We start from the raw sequence: 18,438 nt of genomic DNA on the forward strand, positions 1-18,438 counted from the left end.
ACTCATTTATCATTCCTGAGATGATCATGTTGCATGCTTTTGTTTGGTTTTATTTTTCAGTTTTTGGACCATACTCAGCCTTGCTCAGGGCTTACTCCTGGGTCTACACTTGGGGATCCCTGGTGGTGGGGCTCAAGGGAACATATGGGATGCTGGGTATCGAATCTGGGTCAGCCATGTGCAAGGCAAGTGCCCTCCCCGCTGTGCTATCTCACAGGCCCCTTGTAAGATTTTGGGAGGCAGTTTGTTTCTCCAGGACGGGTGTGACACATTGGTATCCAGGCTGATGCCTTCCCTCCTCCGGAGAGAACACAGATAGATGCATCCTCTCTGAACTCCCCACAGCTCCCTGAAGCTTTGTTTGAGCAGCTGTCAGAACTGAAATCTTTCTTTTTGACTAACTTATTATTTAGGCGGGTCCACTTTCAGTGGTGCTCAGGGACTATTCCTGTGTCTGTGTTGAGGGATAATTCCTGGCTATGCTCAGGGGCTCTATCTGGACACATAAGACCAGACCCTCAACTCCTGCACTGCATCTCAGGCCTGAAGTCTTGCTTTTGAAAGTGTCTCAAAACTGACTCCACATTGGTTTACAATACTACAAAATTCCGGAGTTTCGGCTTCATACTTTATACAGGCATATAATTGTTCTTAAGCAAAGTTCCAGCATCTTCCCACACCCCAGAGTCCCTTCTGCGCCCTCCCTCCCCTTTCTCCCCGGGAACTATCAGTTTTCACTGAGTCTAGGAATTCCTTTTGTTGTTTCTTGCCAGTTCATTGACTTTAGTAATTCCCATTCCACACAGGAGCAAAACCATCTGGTAGCTGTTTTTCACCCCCTGATTTATGTCACTGAGTATATAACCACTTCGCTTCTGTCCCTTTGTTCATGGTACGACTTCATCTTCATCTCTGTGGCAGGGTCAGACTCCGTGGAGTCACCTATGCAGCCATGTCTTGGTGGGCATGTGACACTGGATTCTAGAGGAAGGGGTCACACGTGTAGCGAATCTTGACTCTGGGGGAAAGCGTGTGTGAGATTGCAGTGCCCAGATGTTTGGGGTTTTTTCTCCCAGCTTCGAGTTGGAGCATCTGCTGTGGCTCTGTTCTGTGTTCCAAGTATCCAGTTGGCCATTCTCTGCCCATCCTGTGAAGTCTGGCCTGGGCTCAGGGTCCCACATTCGAGTCACATGCCTTTGCTCTCCAGCCTCGCTGCTTGTGTACTAGGCACAGACTGATGCTCAGAGAGGACGTTGCATGAACTGGCAGCTGTCTTGTCTTGATTTGTTCCTGCCCAGCCTTTCCCATCCCAGGTGAGACTTCATATGCCCAGGTGACTGGGGCTTCTGCCCCTCCAGTGACTCCTCGGGGCGTCAGGGGCCTTGAGCAGAAGAGCAGCTTTCACAGGAGATGCACCCCAAGAGCAGAGGCACCTAGAACACAGCTATGAGAGGGAAGCAAGTTTGCCCAAGGACAGAGATGAGACGCACTGGGAGGTGTTTTTGAACGAGGATGAATGGAGTCAATCTGTGTGCAGAATTGGTCCTTGACTTGGGTCTCAGAACCTGAATGAGGAGTCAATGAACCCAACTCAGTCACAGAAGATCCTCAATGTCACTGGGGATGAAAAGTCCCCACTGAGACATTTTGCGTTAATAACCATATGAAAGCTTCAGTCTTTTTCAGGGTCCAGAAACATAGCACAAGATAAAGACCAGTGATTTGCAAATGCCTGGATTCAGATTCAGAATGTTATTTATTTAGCAGGCTGGCGCTTTTCTAAAGAAATGTGTTTGGAAATAGCTTTTCCTCTGATGTCTCCTTTTTTGCCATTTGTGTTATGATTATTTTCAGCCTGGGGGCACCTTAACTCCCCAAGTATCTTATTGTGATCTGGGTCCCCTGCAGTTGACTTAGCAGCACTGGCTGTTATCTGGGATGTATTAATGATGGTCATCAATCACCAAGAAAAGCTTCTATTTGGAAACAAATAGGAACAACCAGCAGCGTCACGTGTTTCTGCAATTTATTTTGGAAAGTCTGTTGCCTGTAGGTCTTGGTTTCATTTAAAACTCAGCTTTTAGAACTTGCCCTGTGAGTCAAATAGCACGCTCCACACCCCCACGGTGAGGGGCAAGCCACTCTGGAGAATTAAGCCAGAAGCACAGAAGTTTCAACAACAGGCGAAAAGACCTTTCTTTCGCGTGCTTCTGCTGCAGCACGAAAAATAACCATCAATCTTCATCTGCGGCTTCAATGCTTAATCCCCAGGTGCATTAGCGATTGTCACTTCCCTTCAGTAGGGTGGAGGCTGTGTGGCACCTCACCTTGCAGCCTCCAGGCGTCTCTCACCGAAAAACAAACCCACCAACCAACCTCATTTACTTCATTTCCAGTACTGTCACTTTCCTGTCATCACCAGCATCTCGGTTGGATGAATTTCCGGGGAAGCAACACACCAGTTGCTTTCCTGGGCTCTGAGGTGGCGTGGGCTGGTTCCCTTGCAGCTGCTTCCTCCTCTCTCGGGGGCAGAACTGGCACCTCCTTTCCTGGGTGACAGCGATTTCCTCTTCCTCTTGCAGCAGAAGGAAGCAGGATTTAAAAGAGGAAGGAAGCTTCTGCTTCTTTCTTCTCCCCACTTTTTGATGGGCCTGGGTGTTTTTCCTTGTAAAGTCCCACCAGTGCCTTGAATATCTTGCGTATTAATCCTTTATCAGATGGCTATCGGGTAAACACATTTTTTTTTCTTTTTGGTTCACACCCAGCAATGCACAGGGGTTACTCCTGGCTTTGTACTCAGAAATTACTCCTGGAAGTGCTTGAGGGACCATATGGGATGCTGGGAATCGAACCCGGGTCGGCTGTGTGCAAGTCAAACGCCCTACCCACTGTACTATCGGTCCAGCCCTGGGTAAACAACTTTTTTCTGCAATCTGTGGGGTGTCTTTGTATCAGGCGGTCTCCTAGGTTTGACTTAGGGATGCCAGCGCCCCAGATGATCAAGCGGGCACCTTTCCCACTGTCACTAGTACCCAGCCTGAAAGGAGGCTGGTGATCGCCTCCTCGTTGCCCACCACGCTGAATATGTGGGACTGTGGAGGCTCTCAGGGCTCTTGTGTTGCAAGAGAACTCATTGCCTCTCCCACCTCTCCTCTCCACTGGGAGCTTCGCAGAATCCAGCAGGCAGGAAAAGTACAGCGTTGTGCGGCCCAAGCCCTGCTCACATGCGTCTCAGAGGAAACGGAGACGTGGAGATGCTTCTCCGTAGCCCCTTGATCTGTCCTCAAAGGACTCCGTGCAGAGGCCTGAGCTCTAACTCGCCTGCCTGGTCTCTGTGTAGACAAGGGTCTGAGCAGGGGCCCAGGTCTCAGGCTCCCAGGCTGGGTGCTCACTTGCTGCAGCCTTTTCATTCTGCCACTCTTCTGGGAGAAGGAAGCTCCCCTCATTCCCACAGCGAGCTGACGCTCTTTCCCCTCCACCCTAATGGACGGTGTGGAAGGGACACTGGGCACTGCATCCCAAAAGGAACCCGGGGATGGCATCATGTAAAGGTTGGCACAGGGGCATGCAGGGTCTCTGCTGTGGCTCACTGGCAGAGATTGGCGAGGAGCAGAGTCTTGTCCTCCAAGTGTAGGTTTGAAGTTTGAGTCTGAGCAGAGAAATGGCCCAGTTTGCTTCTTTCTCCTCCCACCCACTCGTGTGCATTCCCAGCTCTGTTCCCGCCCACAGTGGTGACCCCACAGCCTGGAATGGGGGTCACTGGGGGTGAGGGAAGAGGCCCAGTTCAGAGAGGGCTGCTCTCCCATGCCCGTGAGTGATGTCAGTCAGCAATGCTCGAGACTGCCCTTCCTCTCTGGTGTGACTCTGTGGTGGTCACTGTTGGTTTGGGTACTGAGCTGGAACTGGCATGTGACATCAGCAGAAGGGTGTGCGAAATGTCTGGGTCTGTTGGGACCAAACACCCGGTGCTCCTATGACCACCGGGGCCTATTTCGCGCTGGCTTTTCATCCTCTGCCCCACGTCCCTTTGCTCTCTGCCAGCCCCGTGGCGCTTTTCCCAAACCCTCAGTGTTGATGTGTGATTGGGGTTGGGACATTTGGCACTTTGGGATGAGCCCTTCCCAGTGGACAGTGAAGTGGTGGCCTCACTCCAGCCTTGGGGCCGCCTTCTTGCAACGTAGTGGGCCCTTTACTTAAGGCCTCCATGAGGAGCCTTGCCAGCCTCCAGCTGGACCCCTCGGCAGGAACTCCTTCCTGTGGGGTGTCTCTTCGTCCATTTGTCCCCTTGCAGTGGTGCAAGCAAATAAATTCATTTCCCCTTTGCTGCAAAACAGCTCCAGGTTTCTGTGGATTCTTGTCTAAGCAACGTGCTATTTTGTTTCTCTGGTCTTATTTCTGAACTAAAACCTTGGAAACTAGACTAGGGCAAAGCAGAGAAAAAATAAAACAAAAAACCAATAGATAGATAAAACAAGAGTGACTTTGTTTAAAGGGGAATAAAGCCTTTTTTTTTTTGCTCCTGGAGTTCTAATTAGAAATCAGTATAATACAAACATGCAGTGAAGTACAGACAATATGTATTTTTGCAAATCAAGGCCACAGTTTTGAAAGAACCAGAGTTTTTTTTTTTTGTTTGCTTGTTTTTGTTTTTTTGGTCAAAGTCATTTGTATCATGCATCCAAAACCTCCGTGATCTTTTAATACCGTGGCATGATTTCCTTAGAAACATCAAGATAACAGAGAGGGCAGGGCCAGGCTTTGTCTGGCATGCAGGGAAGGAAGCCAGGAAGCCGGAAGGCCATGGAACAGCGACCACACGACAGGTGAAGATTCTCGTAGCAGCAAAGCCGCCAACCGGCCTTGGGGTTCTTGGGTGTTTCCTTGGCTCTAACAGCCTCCTGGCCTTGGTTGTGCATATTCAGATGCAGGATGATCTCCGACCAAGCTCTGAGACGCCTGCCTGGTAGCTGAGGAGCACAGCCGACAGCGCCCCCAAGAGGCCTCTGCTGTGACTACCCCCAGTCTGTGGAAACCCCAAACCTTCTTATGTGGTGGAAAGAATGATATTTTTAAATAACAATAATAATTATTTTATTTTTATAAATTTGTTCACAATAGTTCATTACAGATAGTATTCAAACAGCAATCCCATGACCGTGCACCTTCCCACCCCCATAAAAGGAAAGAGTGTGAAGATTGTTGGAGATCATCCTGGAGCTATTTAAGCGCTTGTATAAGAGAATACGAGCACATATGTTAAACCCAAACAAATGTGTGCTACTTTAGGTACAATGTGGGCTAGAGTATGATAGGTCGGCCGCGCGCCCAGGACATTCTGTGTCGCTCTCTTCCAGGAGCTTTATTTCAGAGTCTCTGGATCTTGGCTGTTGATGAGATTATATGGCACCCAGGCAGGACAGTATGTGTGTGTGTGTGTGTGTGTGTGTGTGTGTGTGTGTGTGTGTGTGTGTGACTGCCAAGCTGCTGGAAAACTGGGGAGCTGGAGGGAGGAGGACCAGTCACATTCTGAACGAGCTTGGAGATCTCAGTCACGGGTCCCGCATACCTGGGTTTTTCTGCAGGTTCCTCTGTAGGTGAGGCTCGTCTGAACCTGTGGAGAGTGGCCTTGAACATGGCTGTGTGGTTGGGTTCTGTAGCTTTTCGGCTGTTGGGATTCTGCTGGGGCAGGGAGGGAAGCTCAACCTGTCCCCCCTTCCAAGTTGCCTTGGTGAAGACATCCTGGCACGGGGTCAGGATGTTCTGTGTCACTCTCCTCTGGGAGTTTTATTGAAAGAATGATTCTTAAAAGAGCTGTGCATCGAAAGAATTACTAAAGGACTCACACTGTAAATAGAGAGAGTGAGAGAGTTAGAGAGAGAGAATGAGAGAAAGGGAGAGAAAGTAAGAGAGAGAATGAGAGAGAGAGAGAGAGAGAGAGAGAGAGAGAGAGAGAGAGAAGGGTGAAGTGCTTGCCTGGCATGCAGCTGACCCTGGTTCTGTCCGCAGAGTCACATCTGCTGCACTGAGCATGGCTAGGAGTCAACCCTGAGCACTGCACAGTGTGACCCCATCCAGTCCCCTCCAGAAAAAGTTACGGCTTCTCAGATACACACCAATGCTGCCAGACCTAATTTGGAGTGCAAGAAAGAGCTGGCAACTGTTCACAATAGCTAGAATCTGGAAAACACCTGAGTGCCTGAGAACAGATGACTGGTTAAAGAAACTTTGGTACATCTACACAATGGAGTACTATGTAGCTGTTAGAAAGGATGAAGTCATGAAATTTACATGCAAGTGGTACTACATGGAAAGTATCATGCTAAATGAAATGAGTCAGGAAGAAAGGGACAGACATAGAAATATTGCATTCATCTGAGGAACATAGAGTAACAAAATAGGAGACTAACACCCAAGAATAGCCGAGATAAGTACCAGGAGGTTTACTCCATGGCTTGGAGGCCAACTGCACACTCTAGGGGTAAAGGCAGCTTAGATAGAGAAGGGAGCACCAAATAAAGGGTGTTGGGAAGATCCGCCCAGGATGGGAGATGCATGCTGAAAGTAGACTACAGACCAAACATGATTGCCACTCAATTCCTCTTTTGCAAACCACGGCACCCAAAAGGAGAGAGAGAACAAAAGGAAACGCCCTGCCACAGAGGCAGGGTGGGATCGGGAGATGGGGGTGGGAGGGATACTGGGATTAGTGTTGGTGGAGAATGGTGGAGGGATGAGTACTCGATCATTGTATGACTGAACCCTAAGAACAAAAATTTGTATGTTTACAACTATATCTCATGCTATTCCATTAATAAAAATTAGAGAGAGCGGGTAGGGTGTTCACCTTACAAGCGGCCAACATGGCCGACCCGAGTTCGATTCCTCCGCCCCTCTCGGAGAGCCCGGCAAGCTACTGAGAGTATTCGATATGCCAGACACAGTAACAACAAAGTCTCCAATGGAGACGTTACTGGGCCCGCTCGAGCAAATCGACGATCAATGGGAGGGCCTCTCTCTCTAATAAAAATTAAAGAAAGAAAAAAAGAAAGAAAGAAAGAAAGAAAGAAAGAAAGAAAGAAAGAAAGAGCTGGCAGCCTCGGGTTGGATTATACCACCTCCCTTGCCATGGCGTGGCCTGTCCCTAGACAAAGGCAGAGTTCTCTGGGGAGAGGAGTTCAGAGTGTGGCTCAAACCAGCATTTCGGGAAGATTTAGAGTCCCTCAGGAGCCTGTTCCCAGCCAGATTCTGGGGAAAGAGCCCCCAGTGCCATCTGGGCGAGGCCACGAGGGTTGAGTTGGGTCAGAGTTCCATGCAGATGGGATGCCCAGGAGCACCTTTCTGAAAGCAGGACACTGGAGCCCTCCCAGACAGGCACCAAATGAGACCAGATAAAGGTGCCACTCACCCCCACCAAGTTCCTGCAGTGCCCAGGGCTTTCTCCTGGCTCTGTGCTCAAGGATCACTCATGGCAGTACCCATGGCACCAAATGGGTGCTGAGGATGGAACCCGTGTTGGCCACATACAAAGCAGAGACTCTCCATGTCGCCCTGTGGCTCCAGCCCCCACCAAGCTCCCTTCCAGCCTCCCCAGGGAGCTCCGTTTAAAGGACGGGGTTTGCCTCCATCTTTGGGGCTGCTCTAAAAAGGATCTCCATCTCTTTGGCTTATAAACAGCAGAAGTTTATTTCTTCCCAATTTGGGTTCAAGTTCACAAGATCTGCTGACCTGAACTCCGTCCTTATCCTCTCGCTCAGGGAATCTGTGGACTTGAGTGGGGTGAAGTGAGGGGATCCAGGGATAAAAGCCCCCACCCAATACTGCCTAGAGAACTTCCTCTTTCCGTCCCCTTGTGTTTGATGGTGGTGAATGATTTCAGCGCACACTGAAGGTAGAAGGTGGGAATTACACCTGCCCCAGCCCAGCTGCCCTCTCCCTGCTCCTCTTTCTCTTCCTCTCTCTGTGCTACAGCAACTTCGCTCAACTTTTCCGTGCCTACCTCCCTGTGGGAGATGCTCCACATGGATTTGCTTCGTTTGCTCCAAAGCTCAGTATTTTCTCTCTGTATGTGGCTTTTGTCTCCAAAAGACACTGAACTTCTTCCAATCTGTCCCTCCAGAATGACATGGAATGATGTTATTGCCACCAGCGTGACAATTTCTCAGCTGGTGAAAATATTACAGCCCGGGAATGAGCTCAGTCCCCTCCCCTGGGTGCCATCGCTAAGGGAGCAACATTGACGTCAGACCCTGCGGCTCCTGGGTGACTCACTGCCTCGTGTCCTGCCCTGAGTTATGACCCTTTCTAGAAGGAAGAGGCGGAGGGGCTAGCATTCCCAGGACTATAGAAGAGAAAGAGCCTCTCCAGAGGTGGCAGAGACCATATGAAGCGGCCGAAGGAACAGCGGGGCTGTTCAAACTCATTCCTTAAGATGATAATGACAACAGGGACTGACTCAAACTCCAATACTCTCAGTAGGATCTGAGCAAATCTTTTGCAAACCACAGCACTCAAAAGGAGAGAGATAACAAAAGGGAATGCCTTGCCACAGAGGTAGGGTGGGATGGGGAGGATTGAGGGTGGGAAGGATACTGGGATCCGTGATGGTTGAGAATGGGCACTGATGGAGAGATGGGTATTCGATGATTGTATAACTGAAACCCAAGCACAAAAATTTGTGGTCTACAACTGTACCTCATGGTGTTTCACTAATAAAAATTTAAGGGGGAAAAAACGGCTCAAATTTCTCCTGGTGCCCCCAGAAAGATCTTTACTTCCAGGTGACTCAGATCCCAGGTCCGATGGCTCCTCTATCCCCCTGCCCCGAAGCCTATGGCCCAGCTCCTGCCCCTGGAGGGACCCTGTTAGAGAGGGGTCCAGACAAGCAGAAGGTGTCTGCAGCCTCAGTGGGGGACGATTTCCATCTGCTCCAGGCCCATGTGAGCCATGAGGAAGCGAGCCCCTAGGGACTGTTCCTGAGCTTGCAGGGTGCCTGGTACGGAGTGAAGGCAGGGGACGAAGTGTTGGGCAGCTGCAGGCTGACCTTCAGGACAATGGGTGCTCTTAGAGATGGGAACAAACTCAGGGAAGACACACAAGGTGTGGAGCAAGCGTGGAGACCATGTGGCCAGCAGGGAGGGCTTCTGCAGAGAGCCCCATTGTTCTGGGGAGGAACTGTGAGGCTCGCTCCTGAGAGTTGCCTGGGTGACCTGTTCAAGGGCCTTGGCCCCTTGTCAAGGGTTGTGAGTGACGATCCCGTACATTTCGGGGAGAGCAGCACGAGCCTCAGAGCTGGTCGCCAGCACTTCGAGTGCCCAGAGAAACAGGAAGATGAATAAAATCTCCTTTCTGTGTATGGTTCTGGACAATGCCTAGAGATTTTAGTTTTGAAACCCTGTAATCCGTGTCCTAAGAAGGACATTTAAGTCATGATCCTTCCACAATTAATCGTTTTCCGAAGAATGCAGACCCAGAAATCCAATGGAACTGCGGAGGATAATGTCGAGGTTAATGAATATTTGATTTGTTTCCTGCTTTGGAAAGTGCTTATCTGAGCAGGGAAACTTCCTGCCGTTGGAAATTCTGATTCCACTGAAAGTCAGCCTCCGCCCCAGCTCTGGAGGAAACAGAAGACGAAGAGCAGGCTCTTTCCATTCCGCCAGAACCCTCCAGTGCCCAGGACGCGCCCCGTCTCCTGGCAGACCGACAGGTGCACGGAAAAACGTATTTCCACCAAAACATCAAAATCAGAGATGCTTCAGAGGTCAGGAATCTGGTTGAAAGGAAGTAATTAAAGTTCCATTTGCAAAGTAATTGACATAAGATATGAAAAACTTAAATGTTGTTTTCACAAGATGATATAGGGAGCGATTGGAGGTTGCCTCGAAAAGTAATAAACATGTCTTAATTGCTCCTCGGTTACATTGCTGCTAAAATAAGCCGCGTGGGCATCGGATTTGCTTAGAACAAACACATACCCACCTGTTGTTAACCAGCACATTGAGAGTCGTGACGGGCCCATGTTCTTCGGGCGGGTTCTGTGTTTGCGCGTAGACTTGTTTACTCTCGAAAACAGTGGCAAGACTGTTAATTGGAAGGTCACTGTCTGCGTCTCAGAGCTCAAGGTGCTTCTGTAGGTGGTTCCATAGGCTTGTCAATCTAATTGCTCATCGGAAGAAGAGTCCAGCCCAAAGAGTTCCTTCCTCCGGGACTCTATCTCTTCTCATTTGTAGAGATGCACCATTCTACAGCATCCAGCCAAGACCCAGGTCAGAATACCCTGTGAGCAGGGTGACAGGTCCTGAGAAGGGTCTTGACTGAGTAAAGACATTGCTTTCTCATCAATCTTCATCTCAATCCACTCTCCAACAGCTGCAAGACCGAGCTGGACCTGTCCCCCTTGGAGGCTGCACAGGAATAAAGTGAGGACGCATGGGTGAAGGCAGGTCTGAGCGTCCGTGGGCAGCAGGCTCATGTCTGCTCCTCTCTGAGAAGAGGCCATGAGTGTGGGGGGCACACAGGGTGGGTTACGGCTGCTCTCAAGGAAACAGCCTGGACCACGAGAGACAGTCTCAGCAGAGATGCCAGCAGGGGAAGGCAAGGTGAGGCCGATGCCTCTGTGAGACTAGGCTGACCTCAACATGGTATCCATGGGGGTAGAATTGTTTCAGCTCCGAGTGACCAGGCCGACCTCAGCCTGGCACCCATGGGGGCAGAGTTGTTTCAGCTCTGAGTGACCAGGACATGTCTCCAGCTTCTCAGCTAAACATTTGTTCAGACCGACTTTGGAAGTGGGAGTTAGAGGGGGCCATGCATGCCTTTCTAGTGTCCTGGGCCCTAGACCCCAGTACAGGCAGATTCTTCCAGCCCTCTGCGTGGTCAGCAGGTAGTGGGGTTGATCCCCAGAGTCATGACATCAGCCCAGTGTTGTGGAAAAAGGTGGACAGTCAGCTGCCAGTGCTCATGTCTTTGCTGAGGACATTCAGCACGACCTTCACAGCTTTTGTTAACTCCGCTCACTTTTCCCATGCTCCGTACCCATCCGTTCCACAGAAGAGCCCTTTGAGCACCCTACAGACCATTTCAGAAAAGAACTCGATGTATCATAAAGTCCACTTAATTGCTAGACTACCTCGACACTTATTTTTCACACCCACACTTTGCACTATAGCTGATGACCACAATCAGTAATTACCTCTTTTGGCAGCTCACTGCTGTGGACAGTTCCTGAGGACACCAGCATGTGGATGGTGCATCTCTAGGGCTGTTGCAGATGAGATTCCCCTTGCCCACAGTTCTTTGTATGTTTAACACGATGTCTTTTTGTGGGTATACACAATTTATATGTGTATTCACCCATAAGCTTCCTTTTCCTCCTGTTGACATAGGTGCTAGGTTTTAAGCAATTGTCCAGGATCAGTACTCAAAGATAAAAGATCACTAAGTATTTTGCTCGGTAATCATTGAGTTTTCAATCCTGTGGGGGAAAAAGAATAAACCAAGTTTCACTAAGAGATTAAAATTATCAATGGAGCACTGTGGATTACATCAGTCCCTTGGGAAATATAATATGTAAATGAGCCAACCACAGATTCCTGTGTGCAATTTGCTAATGTATGCTAATGTTCCCAGTGTTTAAAACTTGTCCATTAAAGTTGCTTACCACTAAAATGATCTGCTTATTGGAAGCTGTGCTGAAGGTCAGTGTTTCAATCAAGCAAGGATCTAAGTCTCAGCTACAGAACCATTTCTGGAACTCTTCTCTGTGGCAGGCTTGTGCTCTTTATCCTCCAAACCCAAGAGAAAACCACGGGAACTTTGTTGGGGACATTTGAGAGGCAGCTCCAACTCTGGCATGTGCTGCTGGTGATACTGTGGATGAACCCCAACTTCATCTCAACGTGAACATGTGTGTACTTGGAAAATGCTGCCTCCAGACACCCCTCAGACACCATGTTTCATTCCCCAAAAGTTCTTTTTAATTGAGTCCATCTTTATGTCAGATATCCATCCACCTGAATTTAATTCTGACACCAATGAAGAAAGTGAATGATAAGTAATTTGTACTAATTCTAGTACAGACCAGGTATTACCAGTTTGAAAGCTACTCTGAAGTGGTGTTAGTATGATTTCTGTGTCTTAAGACACCAGGACCTTATATAGATTTTCAGGATACTGAAATAAATAGCTTGGAAGTAATGATTGCTAAGGACACATTCCAGCGAATGCTGTAATAGGGTTTGAATGAGTCCTGTTTACTCTGAGGTGATACTGATGAGTGGTATTGCTTAGACAAGTAATCATCTTCACATGGCCTGTATTTCTGTACCATGAGGAGCGAAGAAGGTGTTGACGGCCAGCAATCCTGGCTAAGCTGAAGGTCTACTCAGCTTCCTCCATTTCAGGGGCTGTTGCTTCTCCAGATAGTCCGAAAGACATCAGGTGTTTATCAATTCAAGTTTCCACCTCCACGGAAGGTCTGGGGGTACCCGACAGGTTCCCACATAGGGATCCACCTGTCACCTTCCAGCTTGAGGAAATCCCTGATTCCGCATCAGCACCCACTGAGTAGAGCCTGGGGCCTTCTGTGCTGATGTGTTTGTGTAGGATTTCTCTCTGTTGCCCCCACTGTCATTTCTCTGCCAAATGTACGTGTTACAGTTTGACCTTCTTTCTGATCTCCCTTTTATTCTCTCCTCGAACTGTTTTATGCTTCCGTGTCCTATTGAGGCCTCTGGGCACATAGCTCTGACTCGTGCCATGCATCTATTTGTCTTGGGATTTGTATATTGTGGGCTGGGGGGCAGAGTCTATTATTCACTTTGCCCTCTTGGAGAAATATTTGACCTCGGACCATCTCTTGTAAAACTCGTTCCTTCCCCAGCCCTCTGCAGTCAGCGCCGCTTCAGTCTGTTCTCATCATTGTGCAGGTGGTGGGGGACTTCTTACACTTTTTCTGAGGGGGGCTCTCTACCTAGATCCAGACCCACCGTGCAGGTCTCAATTACTGCAGCTTTCAGAGAAGATGTGATATTAAGTAGTATCAAATCTCTTCTTTTGTTCTTCTTCACGATTCTCTCAGATATTCTTGACCCAGACCAAGAATATCAATATCTGTCTTTAAAAACCTCCTTACTTGATTGCAGTAAGTGGCCAGGCTTGAGAGTCACTTACAGCAGAACTTTTAGCGGTTTCCAAAGTTTCACACAGGGACAGTGGAAAAGCTTGTCGACTGCTCAATTATGACCAGCCTGCAAAGTGCTTGGCGCTAATCATACCCAGATGCGTCCATGGGAGTCCTCAGAGACTCTCTCTCCTGGATACGCGTCACCACTAGAGCTAGAACACTGACCACTTTCCAGCTGACACCTTTTCTGTCAAATTTATTTTTCTTTCCTCCAATTTATAATCAAATCTTCACTTTTCAATTAACTGTGAAGCAAGAATTTCTAGATAAACCAGAAAAGCTATTTTCTTTAAAGACCTTTCAAAACCTCACTCTTTAATATCGGCTTGTTACTGGGTTATTGTTAGATTTAAATTTAGTGGAAAATGGGCTTCTTATTAGTTCATTGGTTTTAAATTCATAAATCCGTTTCATTGAATTTTTTTACGAAAATTTAGACAACTTCCACAAGCTTTTGATAATATTACTCTGAAAGATTTGAGCTCACCGAGCTCTCAATTGTGAGATATTTAATATTTTAAAGCATAAAATAGAGCTGGAAATAATTTTCTATTTGCAGTTCCACAATAAAAACTGGAATAATACTTGTTTGTTTTCCTTTGGGGACTGCACCTGGTGATGCTCTGGGGTCACTCCTGACTCTGCACTCAGGAATTACTCTTGGTTGTGCTCGGAGAACCATGTGGGATGCTGGGGATCAAACCTCCGCAGCCGCATACAAGACAAACACTTTCTCTGCTGTTCTATCTCTTCGGCTCCTAATACTTGTATTCAAGAACAACACTGCATGTTGTCCTCTGAGTTGGTCTTGTTTTTTCCAGAACTCTCTGACTTTTCAAGTGTGAGGACACATGAGTACATTTTTCCTGTTGGTGGGGCATGAGCGTGGAGCCTGTAAGGGTCCCGGGGCCGCAGAACATCGAGCTCCAAGTGCTGAGTTGTTGGAATGCATGTTTGCTCCCTGGTATGGTATGGTGGTCACCTTCTCGTGAAAGTGCTGAAGTGTATGGTGACATGGCAATGCGACCGTCTGCCCTGGCTTATCGCTGCCCCACATCCCACTGGCCTGGCTACTCACACGTGGCCGTGACAGAGGTGCTGCATGGGAGAAGAACAGAGATGTGGGACAGGTCCACCCACACGAAGGCCCGTGGGCTGGTTCCAGAGTGACCACTTTGAAAGTGGACAAAGGGGCAGGCAGCAGGTAGGGACCCAGAGGCCATGACCTTGTGGACTCCCCAGGTAGCGCTATGGACAGTGGCGGGTAGTACTGTGGACAATAGCAGGTAGGGTCCCTGGGTCCTCACCAGGAACAAGGCCAGCTTGGTGCCCAGAGCTCCCACTCTTCCCTATGCTTCCGTGTCCACTTTCCTGTGTACTCTGACCCACCCTTTGGGGTTGTTTTGTGGCCCTCCTCATCTAGGCTGGACCGTGAGTTGATTAGACATCAGTTGGTCTATTGTTTATTTTGCTGGTCATTCCCTTAATTTTAGGATGCCTTAATTTCTCTGGTTTTCCACCTTTCATTCCCCACTGGCTACAGTTCCTGTGGGCTTGCTCTGTTCCCTGGCATTGTAAGATTTAAGCCACTGTGAGGAAGATTGATCCTGTGGACAGTGAGGAAATGTGCTGGAACGGTTTACACTGTCCTGGTTGCTGGCAGCCTGGGTTTATTAACATGTGAGCTCATAGTTTTGTGACAGTTGTCTTGTCTGTCGGTGCAGTTTCCTCCAATGAAGGATCGGGGACAGTATTTTCAGCATGATGCAACACGGATGTGGGCACCAAACTTGTTTGTATGATAGTCCGATACCCTTGAACCTGTATTTGAAAATGACAGAAATTTAAGTAGTAATAAGAGTTCCGAGTTCCCAATGTTGTTTGGTATTATTATATTCTTTCAGTTTTCTCTCTACTTCTACACCTTCCTCCCTTCTCTTTCTCTCTCTTTCTCTCTCTCTCCAACTCTTATGTCTGTTATTCTCACTGTCTCTCAGCAGTGACCAATGTTATTGTCTTCGATGGCTCAACTTTTGGGTATGAAGAAATACCAAATAAGTCATCCTATTTTTTTTTATTTTTCCCCTCAAGACAACACAGAATTTTGAATAGTTGAAATTGTCCTTAATGGGGATGGAGTGATAGCACAAAGGGTAGGGTGTTTGCCTTGCACATGGCCAACCCGGATTCAATTCCCAGCATCCCATATGGTCCCCAAGTAATTCCTGAGTGCACGAGTCAGGATGCGCATCACCGGGTGTGACCCAAAAAAGAAAAAAAAAAAAAGAACAAGTCACTATTATGTGAGGATATGGGTGGATCTCACCAACATAGTATTAAATGAATAAAAATGAATGTATTTTTAAAAAGAGAGAGAAATTGTTCTTAACGACACAGATTTGCAATGGGCCATGTTCCAAGCTGTGTGTGTCTTCCCTCTCAGGACAGAACTGCGGAGGCCTGGTGCAGGGCCCCAACGGCACCATCGAGAGTCCCGGCTTCCCCCACGGCTACCCCAACTACGCCAACTGCACGTGGATCATCCTCACGGGAGAGCGGAACCGGATACAGCTCTCCTTCCACACCTTCGCCCTGGAGGAAGACTTCGATATTTTATCCGTGTATGACGGACAACTGCAGCAGGGCAACCTGAAAGTGAGGTAAGTCTCACCACTTCGCTTCATAGATGAAGCCACTCTATTGGATTTTTCAGGCTCTGAAAACTATTTGGAATCAGTATTTGAATTTAAGTAGCAGAAGGGAAACTTTATATATATATATATATATATATATATATATATATATATATGCACTTGCAGGTCTGTGCACAGCTTTCCAATGCTTAAAAATGTAACTTCAATGGATTTATTTCTATCTACCAAACTGTTCGGGATCTGTATAGCTGTGTGGTCAAGGTAATGTAAGTAACGGGACAATCACCATTTTTTTCCTCCAACAACTGTAGCTAAGGGATAAAAACAAAGACAATTGTGTGAGTTGGGTTGAAGAGCAACAGCAGGGCCACATACGTGGGGAGGTATTGAGTTAGAAGAAATAGGAGGTGGAGTCCTGGGAGCACGCTGAAGGGCACTGTTCTCCCTTGGCTGTGAGACAGTTTCCCGGTACACAGACACACGAGTGCCTGTTTGGCAACCACACTATTCTCTGTGTTTACAATGACACTACATCCTGCTTATACAACCATGCTAGTTCCTGTTTATACAGTCAGACAACTTCCTGTTTATACAGCCACACTAGTGAGACAAGCACCTGGGACATTTGCAGTCTCAGGTTGATCTCCTTGAGGTCAATGGAGTACGCCCAGAGGTGGTTGAGCAGCTAGCAGAGCAGGACCCCATCACAGAGCAGCAGCTGGGCGGTGAGTGGGCAGGTGGGCAGCAGGGTCCACGGCAGCGGCGTGTACACCTGTTTATACAACCACACTATTCTCTATTTATATATAACCATGCTAGTTCCAGTTTATACAGTCAGACGACTTCCTGTTTATACAGCCACACTACTGCCTGTTTATACAGTCAGATGACTTCCTGTTTGCCCTTGGTTATCTCCTGTAGCTATCATTTTTTTTTACCACAAAGAAAGAAAAATATTACCTGGATGACTTAAGTTATGTTTTTAATTTGTCAACATTTAAAATAAAACGTTTTCTGTATCGCTATATTCACTTTTTGTGGTTTGTTTTTGGGCCAAACCCAGTGATGCTCAGGGGTTACTCCTGGCTCTGCACTCAGGAATTACTCCTGGCGGCTCTTTGGGGATCACAAATGCCAGGGATAGAACCAGGGTTGATATGTGCAAGGCAAGTCCCAGACCTTCTGTATTTCTCTCTAGCTCCAATATATTTACTTTTTAAATGTTGCAAAGAAAGATTTATATCTCTGTAAAAGTAATGAATTTCTTGGCTGAACTAATGAACATATTTAAGTGTTGTGTGTGTGTGGGGGGGTGTATACATATACATATATATATATACATCAATGCAAAAATGTCTCCATTCTTTGGTTTTAAATTGGCAATAATTAGAAATTTGTGGAATATATAGAAGACTGTAGAAATGTGATAATAGGCCAAAGACATTTTACTACTTGTATAAGTAAAATTGCATCAATGCTAATGACAATATTAACAATAGAGAGTACAAAGTTTACTCATCAATTTGTGAATGAAAACACTTTCTAACTATAAATAAAATTATTTGTTTATTTAGTTAATATTTAAATATTAATTACTATAAAGTCGATATATTGACTAGGTTGGGGCTGGAGTGATAGCACAGCGGGTAGGGCATTTGCCTTGCACGCGGCCCAACCTGGGTTCAATTCCCATCATCCCATATGGTCCCTCGAGCATGGCCAGGAGTAATTCCTGAGTGCATGAACCAGGAGTAATCCTTGTGCAATGCTGAGTGTGATCCAAAAAAGCAAAAAACAAAAACATATTGACTAGGTTACATAGCATAGTTCAAATCTCTTTTTGCATTTTATTTATGGGTTTTACAGATATCGAATGCCTTCTTGTATTTTATGGTCACCTGTAAAATGTAATTTGGACTTTTTAAAACACTTTTTTATATTGCATACAAAGATCTCTCTTTCCTGAATGTGCAATGTGAGAGCTTTAGCCCCATATATCTCTGCCCAATACATTTTCTTCATTAAGTTTCACCGTTATCATCATTTCCTACAATTCAGTTGCCTGAAAGAAGCACATCTAAATTGCTGATTTTAACACTTTTCTACATGCAAGTGGTGGTCTTTGGTCCTTTCTGTGTCAGCAATCTGCCAGTGTCCTGTGAAGAAGGGTCTTCAGTGGACGGAGGTTGGAGGAGTCATGAGCTGTGTCTAAGGACCCAGGGTCTCGCATCTCAATTCACATCAGTGCCTGGGGACAGATTGGTAGTTGAGGAAGCATGAGTGCCATCCTGAGATATATCTGTGTATATTTTCACTCACTTGGATGCGTTAGCTAAGAGAACTAGGAAGGCTGTGGCGGAGGAGGTCACAAGGGTTTTTTTGAGTGGTTCTGCATCACAAGTTTTCATTTGCAGAGAGAACCCCGGCAACCCCTCTGCGGCTCATTCAGGTTAGGAGGACGCGTTCCTTTACCGAAACCCCACCCCGCCCTGGAAGGCTTTGGCATGGGCTTTCTTTGTGCGGAAGGAAGCGTTGTAGGAATGAAAGGTTCTAGACCCTGGAGCGTAGAAACAGATGCATCCAGATCAGAACTCTACTGAC

General features: G+C 47.3%; 1 protein-coding gene across 1 annotated transcript in view; it reads left to right on the forward strand.

Moving 5' to 3' along the window:
- Positions 1 to 18,438, forward strand: part of CSMD1 (CUB and Sushi multiple domains 1) — a 968,167-nt gene that overhangs the window by 232,221 nt on the left and 717,508 nt on the right. The window contains exon 2 of the mRNA XM_056113926.1: positions 15,627 to 15,843. Coding sequence (XP_055969901.1) covers positions 15,627 to 15,843 — 217 coding nt within the window. The remainder of the gene's footprint in view (positions 1 to 15,626; positions 15,844 to 18,438) is intronic.

Source organism: Sorex fumeus, unplaced genomic scaffold, assembly GCF_029834395.1.
Source record: "Sorex fumeus unplaced genomic scaffold, SorFum_2.1 ptg000024l, whole genome shotgun sequence".
Lineage (NCBI taxonomy): Eukaryota > Metazoa > Chordata > Mammalia > Eulipotyphla > Soricidae > Sorex > Sorex fumeus.